The sequence below is a fragment of the Myiozetetes cayanensis genome, unplaced genomic scaffold (genome assembly GCF_022539395.1).
Source record: "Myiozetetes cayanensis isolate MyiCay16 unplaced genomic scaffold, myiCay2020 scf5-8, whole genome shotgun sequence".
Taxonomy (NCBI): domain Eukaryota; kingdom Metazoa; phylum Chordata; class Aves; order Passeriformes; family Tyrannidae; genus Myiozetetes; species Myiozetetes cayanensis.
In genome coordinates, this window is record NW_026087742.1 from 9999854 (window position 1) to 10010121 (window position 10268).

The following is a 10268-nucleotide window of genomic DNA, read 5'->3' on the forward strand; positions in this document are numbered from 1 at the left end:
CTGCAGGTTTATTAGACCTAAATCTGATCTGGTTTTTTTAAGAAAGAAAACTGTATTTTTCTTCAATAATATATTGCATGTCAGAATCTAATGTTATTGTCAAAACGAGTTAATACATTAAATTCATGTTCTCAGAGGCATGTAGAAGTGAATGTTATTTTCTACTTTTGTACAGCTTTGGCTGTAGGTGGAACCTTTATTGCACAAACAAGTGTTGTTTATTACAACTTTTAATGCTTCCCACTCTCATCATAAGTAGATTGTTAACAATGCGTTAATAATTAAGTGACTGCTGATGATTGTGTTCTCTAGAATAATACCAAGAGTGGGTTGTGTAATACACTAAAAGATCAGTTAATGTAGGTTTCTCAAAGTTTTTAGTGGAATTTACTCACAAAATCTTAATTCTTCTGTGCATTGTTACAGGACTTATTTGTAGTGGACGTCTGTTTCCATTTCTACTTGAGAACTTGGCTGAACTGTACACTAGATGTTATAGGAACCATTCTGGTTATCACATCTGCCTCACCACTATTCATAGTGGTAGTTATTCCCCTGGGATACTTTCATTTTACTATCCAAGTAAGTGCATTGCTCTTCATAGGGATTTCTAGATGTGTGTGGATGAAATGTCTAAAACGATCAAGCATACAGGCTTAAATAATTTTTTATTGTGGAAAAACATATATATATACAAAACACATCTAAAATTGTTTTCAGAAAAAATCTTCAGGCTTATTGAAAGGAAATTTGAACACTTCCTGAATATGTAATTCCTGTAATACTTGGGAACTTTTAACAACTTATGACTATCTCTTCATACTTTACTTTTTTATGGGAAGATACAATATTGATAGAGATCCCAGCAAGAAATCTGCTGAAGCTACCTGAAGGAATGGGGTGTATATTATAGTGAAAGTTAAAAGTTGAAGGGTAACCCTGAAACAGCAGCTGTACATAGAATGATGCCTGTGCTGTTCTTTGTGCAGAGTTTCAGTTATGCTACTGAGAAGCCAAAAATTAATGTTTCAGAAACACTAATGGCTACATTCCTGTTTCTTAATACTTAGGGTATGGTCTGGGATTAGAGATGTTAAAGACTCTTAAAATAAGAATATAGAGGAAGGAAGAGAGTACCTGAATTCAGTGTCTGCTAAGGCGTTGAAATGTAGACACCGTGACATGGAAGAAATAAAGGCTGACTTTCATCTGAGAAAGAATTGGGACATTCTGTGTGGTACAGCACATTTTGTATAGAATTTGGAAATAATGTTCTTTTATTTTAACCTTGCCAGTAATTTATATATGGCAGTTATGTCAGCGTTGCAATGTTGGTGTGTCCCAAGAGACAGTTGGGTTTTATTTCTATATTGGTTTTGAATAGCTTTTTTTTTTTTTTTGTAGACACTTCCAACTTCTTTCATGTTCAAAATTTACAGGAATTCCTTATGAGAATACTTACCTGGCTACTGTCTGTACTGTTCCATTAGCGATACTACATCGCCAGCTCACGGCAAATTCGACGTCTGGCAGGGGCATCCCAGGCTCCAGTGATCTCCCACTTCAGTGAGACTCTTGTGGGGAGATCAACAATTCGAGCATTTGGCCACCAAGAGAGATTCATTAGAAAAAACTACGATGTTGTGTATGAGAACTTAGTTTGCTTCTACAACAACCTCATCTCAAACAGGTACTTTGCAGCAGTTCTTCATCTGTGATTGAACCTTCTTCTGCAACTCAGTGTTTACCTTTAGTAAGAGTAGAGCTACTGAGAAGCAAGGACAGGAGCAATTTGTCCACCACTCTTTGTAATGAATGCATAGTGTTTAAGCACTAGGATGATTTCTTCTCTATGTACCATAAAATATCGGGTTTATAGAAAATGTGCGTATGCTGTCTGGGATAAGAATATTTTAAAAAAGAAAACTAAAAAGACTGTGCTACATTTCAGCTAACAGTTCCTCTTGCAAGTTTATGAACAAATCAAAGTTGCATTTCAGGAGTTCATGTATCTGTATCATGTTCATGTAGTTCATGTATCATGTGTCTGTATCCACAGGCACCAGGTGGATGTTGAGAGTGGAATCTTGGGTTTAAGGAAACAAAGTCCATTTGCTCACCTTCCTTTGTGATTCAGTTCGGTTACAAGCAGAGATTAGCAAGATTTTCATGTCTGGTTTTCAGTGGTATACCTGAATCTTTTTCAGGCAGGGAGAGCAGGAAAGCAGTATGAGGAGTAAAGGGAGTGCTGGCCAGGAGTTGAGATGCAGGACTTTTAGTTTTAGTGGTGCTACTAGTTCTAGATATGTCATCTTCCCTCCCCAGTTCCTCTGTAAAATGGGAATGATGGTACCTATCTCTTTGGGGAAGTGGGTAAATTGCTATATAATGATCTCAGAGTCGTTATATTAGAAATATCTTCACTGTGCTATAAAAAATTTTGTAGGTAATTCTTTTTTTTCTTTGCCTTAATTTACTACAGGTGGCTATCTGTCAGGCTTGAGTTTTTGGGAAATTTGATGGTGTTCTTTGCTGCACTGTTTGTAGCACTGTCTGGAAATACAGTGAGTTCTTCTACAGTGGGTTTATCGATATCCTATGCTCTAAATGTAAGTAATAGAATAAACTTCTTGCTGTTACCACATTGCATATGAAAAGAGCAGTATACCTATAGTGAAGCTGAGTAGGTGAATATACACAGTGGCATCAACAACACTAAATCCCCTGGGCAAAACAGAGTTTCCCTTCGAATTGCATTGATTCTGGGAAGCTTCCCGTTGATTATTTTCCACTTCTGAATTTAGATGGAATAATAATTATTAAAACTCATTTTAAAAAGTAATTAATGAAACTCGGTATAGTGTATTTTTAAGTGTTTTGTTCAACCAGATAGGAAGCTTAGCAATGTACAATTATACTTCATATTTGATGTCTTCTTCGCTTACTGAATATATTTGTGGGAACATTTACTTAGAATTCTGTTCACTAAAGTCTTTTACTTTGGTATTGCCCTTGTAAAGGCAGTATGTGAGAACCACATTATAGGGTGTCTTGAAGTAAGATAAACTTTATTGATAAGTTGCTAGTTAAAATAAATCTGAAGCATGATGTAGACAGAAACTAAACATCCAATTTCCTTCAATTTTCTGATGCTAAGGAGCCTAGCATTGTCCAAATTCTCACTGTGGTAAGTGCTTCAGAAACGCAGCCGAAAAATACTAATGAATAGAAGTACAAATAAACCTGTAGAGTCTGTTATCTGTCATAGCTTATCCACATCGCAGCCAGCTCACAAGAGTCAAATTCCTACGTTCTCCAGTGTAACTGTTTCCCCAGGTAATTCAGATTCTGAATGTTTGGGTGCGTAGAGCATGTGAAATCGAGACCAACGCAGTTTCAATTGAAAGAATCTGTGAATATGCAACAATGGATAAAGAGGTGAGCATTCTTCTTGAAATGCTGAGCATTCAGCTTGAATACTTAATTTCTGTGCATAGAAAATGACTAATTCGACTGACTTTAATATTGGTGAGTGGTAATAGCAGGTAATTATTATTAAATGCTTTCTAGGTTTTGTGGTTGATTTTTTTTTTCATTGAAAATAAGTAGTTCTTCATCACATTTATAGTCATAGCAGTTTTATTCCTACTTTGACCAGTAATTTTTTTGTTATCATTCATAGGAGTAGATTTTGTAGTAGGACTGTATTTGTAGCTCAGGTGAACTCTCTGTGTTATGTGCAGCCAAGAGGAACATTTGAGGAGCAGGAGAGAGGAAGAGGGGCCTGTCTGACCTGTAACTGGTACTCACCTCCTGTCTGGGGAGACATTTGTTTCAAATCAATTTGCCTTGGCTGTTGTGCTTTTCTGAAAGTAGTGTCCATGTCAAGCATGAAGGCAAACAAGACTGTCCTCTACTTCATTCTCTTTTACTCTTCCCTCATGTTTATGTTTCTTTCTTCATATTTTTCTGTTTTCTCCTACTCCTGAAAACAAAATGTTTCTCATAGAATATGTATCTTAAAAATCTGGGAGATTAAGCATCAGATTCAATTCAGTTCCTGTCGGTTGATATCAGATACTAGACTATTAGCAGCTACTCAGTTAAATTGAATTTACTTTTTTAAATTAGTGTATAAGATGTTGTTAAACAACCCCACATGCTTCTTCACAGAGTTCGTGAAAATAGGTTCTCCTTCCATTATATTGCATTAGAATTACCCTAAACCTGCTGGGATTTTCCAATATATATTGTATTTTATCTTGGAACATTTTTACTATCATATACTGAAATACCAATGGTTTTAATTCCAGGAACCATGGATAATGTCTAAAAGACCACCAGTGGGATGGCCTGATAGAGGAATAATAGAGTTTGTTAACTACAAGGCTCATTACAGGAAGGATCTTGGTTTAGCCCTGAATGATGTCTCTTTTCAGACACAGAGTAAAGAGAAGGTACTGTATGTAATAAGAAATAAATCAGATGTATAAAATTCTGTTTCACAGCTTTGTACTTCAAAAATATTTCAGATAAGGAGTCTACAGTACTAGATGCTGAACCAGGAAGATGTTAGATGGAGAAGAGACTAAAGACAAGGCAAAAGAGAAAAGGAAAAATATTTTATAGGAATATGTAGAAATGATTATCCTTGTAAGAAACTGAGATTAAGTTTTGTGAATTTGGCAGTTTTAAGCAAGAAGATGCAAATTTGAATTTAAATTTCCTATCCATTTTGCTGAATGTTTATGCAGAGAAATACACTGCCAGGTTAGTGCTAATCAACTTTGGGCTTGGGATCAGGGAACACCAAACGAGACCCTAGTTTAGAGTTTTTGGTTTGAGCTGAGGAGTGCAGGAAAAAAGGGAGAGGAAATGAAAAGTATTCCCACTGAACCAGGCATAGGCTGTTACAGCTCAGAATCACAGAATCAGCTCCTGAGGGAGAACTGGATTGAGAGCTGTGAAACTGAATTCACTGTATCACTAATTCATTATAACTATATAATTTTTCATCTAGAATATGCAGCATAGAAAGTTACACTCTCTATCATAAAACTTTCTGTTTCAGGTTCGGAATTGTTGGAAGAACGGGAGCTGGTAAATCAACACTCACAAATTGCTTGTTTAGAGTTCTGGAGGGATGTGAAGGCAAAATAATTATCGATGGAATTGACATATCGACTATTGGACTCCATGACCTACGTGGAAATCTTAACATTATTCCACAGGTGAGATGTGTTCATACTGGTAAATTGATTTACACTGAAATGCTCTAGTATAAAGTAAAACCTAGAACACAAATTTAATAATCACCTGGAGACTTTTTGCACATTTCCTGAATGCCACTCATACAAACATTTTTGTGCATGGGTGATGTTAACATCACTTACATTGAATTTATCTGACATTTTTCAAAGAAAGGTTTTTGGGTTTTTTCCTAACTTTTTTTGAACTTTAACCCCAGTAATATTTCCTGTGTGTCTCTACTCATATTTAACTTAGAATCTCAGCCTTCTAATTTTACTTAACAGTGCCTATGAATGTAGTATCTAGTGCTTCACAAACTTAGCAATAGTAATAATTGATGTGTTGTGGCTGTCGCCACATGCTGGGCAGGTCTGTAGTCAGCCATAGAACCAGAGCACAGTAAATGCACAAGAAATCTCTTGCCCTTTACATTTCACCCTAAAAAAGAATTCATCTCACAGAGACACCACATTATTTTTGTGCTTCCATTCACTGGCCTCTGACTGTTAAAATTTCCAAGATTATTTGCCCCAGTTCCCTCTGTTATGTAAGAACTGTTTTAGGGTTGTGTTGGAATTGTTCACTCACATTCTGCTGTTATTTAGGACCCCATCTTGTTTTCTGGGACACTGCAGTCAAATTTGGATCCACTTGGAAAACACTCTGATCTTGAACTGTGGGAGGTGCTGGAACTGTGTGACTTAAAGGATTTTGTCCAGTCACTGCCAAAGAAGCTCCTTCATGAGATTTCAGAAGGTGGTGACAATCTCAGGTACATAATCAAGGAAGTGCCACTGCAGTTATTTTCTAGTACTGAAAATCTCTGTGTTCCTTCTAGAGGATTTATTTCAGAAAGTATCAGGATAAAAGTGTCACTTCTGTCACTCTAAGTAGAATTATTCTGATTGTGTGAGTTATTTTGAGGTGACCAACTGGTCACAACTGTATGAAGTCCTATGGTATATGGGCAAGCCAAGGAAGTAGACTATTTTCAGCTCAAATATATAAGGAAGTGTAAAGAAGGGGGGTGTGGTATTGGAATTCGTATAGCACCTAATTAGATTTGAGCAGAAAAGTAATCGTTAATTTAAATATAAAAAAAATTCAAACCAGGGAAAAAAACCAGCAAAATAAAAAAAACCAAACCAACAAACCCAAAAGCCACCAAACTCCAAAGAGCTTATTTCTTTGCTTTATTTGCATAGGCAAATAAACTCCATTTTTGCTTGTAAAACATTGTGCAAGGAGGGTGACACTTGAAATAAAAGAACACTAAACTCAAGGAGACACATACTGAAGTTTTCAGCAGCAAAGGGGCAGGTCTTCAATGCTGAGTGTACTGAATGTCAACCTGAATTTTTTTGACAGATCATTTGCTGGAGGATGGTTCTAGGAGGCACATACCACAGCTGACAGACAGGAGTATCCAAACTTTTACACTGAACATTATTAAAAAGTGGTTGGCAATTCAATCTGGCTTACTCAGAGTGCCCATTATAATGTGAATGTAGAAACTGAAGACAAGACTAGCTTTACACCACAAAGTTCAGCCACAGGTGTGGAAGAGTCCCACCTTAACTACTATTGATATGCTGATCAAGAGGAAATAAAACTTCCAAAACAAGGTGAACGTATTTCACTGTTCTTTTCAGGAAGTGTTGTTAGGAAAGACAATACAGATAGGCCTCATAGTAATCTCAGCTTTATCTTGTTCTCCCATTCCTCCATGTGCCTGACCTGCCCTTCTCAAATGTATTTTTGACAGCGTTGGGCAGAGACAGCTGGTCTGTCTGGCCCGTGCTTTGCTGCGAAAGACAAAGATCCTGGTCCTGGATGAGGCGACAGCTTCTGTTGACATGGAAACGGACAACTTTGTGCAGTCCACCATCAAAAGAGAGTTTCACAACTGCACAGTATTAACTATAGCCCACAGGTTACATACAGTCATGGATTCAGAGAGGTAAGTTTTGATAAGCCATTAGAAAAATGAATGGCTTCCTTGAACTGCACGAGTTTTCGCTTACTGAGGTTTACCCTCCCAACACTTCTGACCTTGATGTCTTTATACCTTTGTAATCCAAGATATCAAAAAAGACTTGAGCATCAATTTTTATTAAATATTGATAACCTGTGTTCTGCTTCCCCCTTCTACAGAATTAATTTATTAATTTTCCTGCTAAGGGACAGTTACAAGCTACTAGTAAGACCACTTAATTCTCTAGGGTGAATGGACTATACTGTATAGCATTTTTAGCAATTAAGCAAAAATACCCTTTTCAAAAGGTTTTTTTTAACATATTAGTTCCTACCTTTAGAATGACTGAACTAATGAATTAACCAATGCAATTATATTTCTTCTAAATAAGCCTTCCCATTATCCAGAGATATCTGTATTAGGACTGGAAAATACAGTTGAAGATCTGATTTTTCTTCTCCTGTTATTTTTCTATTTTTGCATTGTAGAGTGCTTGTTCTGGATGCAGGAAAGATTCTAGAATATGATACACCACAGAATTTGTTGCAACGAAAAGGTGCCTTTTCTGAAATGGTTGCAGAGGCTGGCATAAGAAGATAAAGAAAACTAGTGAATAAATTCTTAAGGAACACTCAAAGGATCTCTTGCATTCCACATATATAGATGCAATATTTTATATTTCTTATAAAATACCTTACTTAAGAGCTTACTCAAGTTCTCCTGGCAGCTTTGCTGTTTACTACAGCCACAATCTGTATATATTGATCAGATTTCTTAAAATAATTTCCAGATTTTATACAAATCACTTCTTTTGATCATACTGGCACTGGAACAGCATAATGAAGCAGCAATTTTCATGGCATATCATAGAATCATAGAATCAGCTGGGCTGGAAAGGACCTCTGAGATCATCAAGTCCAACCCTTGATCCAACCCTGCCGTGTTTACCAGACAATGGCACTAAATGCCACATCCAGGCTTATCTTAAAAACCTCCAGGGATGGAGAAGCCCATTCCAATGCCTGATTACCCTCTCTGTAAAGAACTTCTTCCTAATATCCAACCTAAACCTCCCCTGGAGCAGTTTAAGACCATGTCCTCTTGTCCTACTGCTGATTGCCTGGAAGAAGAGACCAACCCCCACCTGGCTACAACCTCCTGTCAGGTAGTTGTGGAGACTGATGAGATCACCCTTGAGCCTCCTCTTCTCCAGGCTAAACAACTCCAACCTTTCCTCACAGGACTTGTTGCTCGAGTCCCTTCACCAGCCTGGTTGCTCTTCTCTGGACCTGCTAGGTGTTTCCACCTGGATTATAGGAGGCTATTCAGCTTCTTATCCCTGTCTACAGGCTCCAGAAGCCAGTTGTCCTCAGGACAACCTGTCTTACTGTTGAAGACTGAGGTAAAGAAGATGTTAAATACCTCAGCCTTGTGCTCATCTTTGATAACTATGTTCCTGCCCATGTCCAATAAAGAATGGAGGGTTTTCTTGTCCCTCCTTTTGCTACTGATGTATCCATAGAAAGACTTTTTGTTATCCTTAACAGAGGTGGCAAGATTGAGTTCAAATTGTGCCTTCGTCTCTCTAATTTTCTTTCTACATGACCTAACTATATCCCTAAACTCTTCCTGAGTAGCCAGCCCTTTTTTCCATAATTCGTAAGCTCTCTTTTTTCCTCTAATTTCCTTCAAAATCTCCCTGTTCAGCCAGACCAGCCTGCTCCTGTGCATTCAAGACTTGCTTCTTGAAGCACATCCATCCCTCCCAGACCCCTTTGTTTTGAAGGGTATTTTCCCTTGAAAGGAAACTGCCCTCTGGAAGTCCAGTGTAGAGGTTTTATTGATGGCCCTCTCTGTATCCCTGAGTATTGCAAACTCTATTATTTCATGATCACTGTGCCCCAGGTGGCCTTTGAACACCACATCTCCCACCAGCCCCTCTCTGTTTGTGAGCAGAAGGTCCAGCGGGGCCCCATCTCTGGTAGGCTCATTTACCAGCTGGAGCAGGAAATTATCCTCTATACACTGCAGGAATCTCCTAGACTGCCTCTTCTCTGCTGTGTGGGGTTCCCAGCAGACATCCAGCAGGTTAAAGGCACCCACGAGAACAAGAGCTGGCAATTTTGAGACATCTGCCAGCTGCTTGTAGAATAATTCATCACCCTCATCATCCTGGTTGGGTGGTCTGTAACAGACTCCCACCAGGATATCAGCCTTGTTGGTCTTTTCCCTGATTCTGATCCACAGGCACTCAACCTTATCATTACTGACTTCAAGTTCTACAGAGTCAAGAGACTCTCTAACACATAGAGCCACCCCTCCACCTCTCCTAGCCTGCCTGTCCCTTCTGAAGAGCTTGTAGCCACCCATGGCAGAACTCCAGTCATGGGAGCCATCCCACCACGTTTCTGTGATGCTCACTACATCATAGCTTTCCTGCTGCATGCCAAGAAGTGCCACGTTACAAAAAGTGCCATGTCAAAAAAGAGCCACGACACACAAGTGCAACGCCAGGAAGTGCCAAGCCATGAAGTGCCACTTTAAAATGGGCCACGTCACAAAAAGTGCCACATCAAGAAGTGCCACGCCAAGAAAAGTGCCATGCCAAGAAAGTGCCACGTTTTAAGGTGCCACATCAAAAAAGTGCCACACCCAGAAGTGCCACATCCTGCACTCCGGGTTGCTGGCGCTCCTTACAGACGTTTAAATCCCTCATGGATGGGCTGGGCTCCGCCCCCTAGTCATCTCCCAGGACACCTCCAGCCAGTGTGTTAACTGTTGCACTAGAAAAGACTGATTGAAAAATAAATCTTGCTGTTCACAGGTTGGGTCTTAATTAAAAAATAGTACTTAATTAAGCTGCTCTGACATTATGCTCGTTTAGTTAATACATTCTTATTATGATTGTGCATTCAGGAAAAACAAAACTGCTTGTTGTGTGGACATACAGACATGTCACTTGGGGGTGATTTTTAAGATGTGCATATTTACATGTATACCTAGGTAGTTCTTGAGGGAATAAATGTGCCTTTTGACCTCATGA

At 38.6% G+C, this 10268-nt stretch overlaps 1 protein-coding gene across 1 annotated transcript in view; it reads left to right on the top strand.

Annotated features, from left to right (window-relative positions):
- Positions 1-10268, top strand: part of LOC126649540 (multidrug resistance-associated protein 1-like) — a 33625-nt gene extending 23357 nt beyond the window's left edge. Inside the window, 9 exon segments of the mRNA XM_050333789.1 lie at positions 427-582; positions 1491-1690; positions 2483-2609; positions 3337-3438; positions 4314-4458; positions 5074-5231; positions 5856-6022; positions 7016-7210; positions 7714-10268. Coding sequence (XP_050189746.1) covers positions 427-582; positions 1491-1690; positions 2483-2609; positions 3337-3438; positions 4314-4458; positions 5074-5231; positions 5856-6022; positions 7016-7210; positions 7714-7825 — 1362 coding nt within the window. The 3' untranslated portion in view covers positions 7826-10268.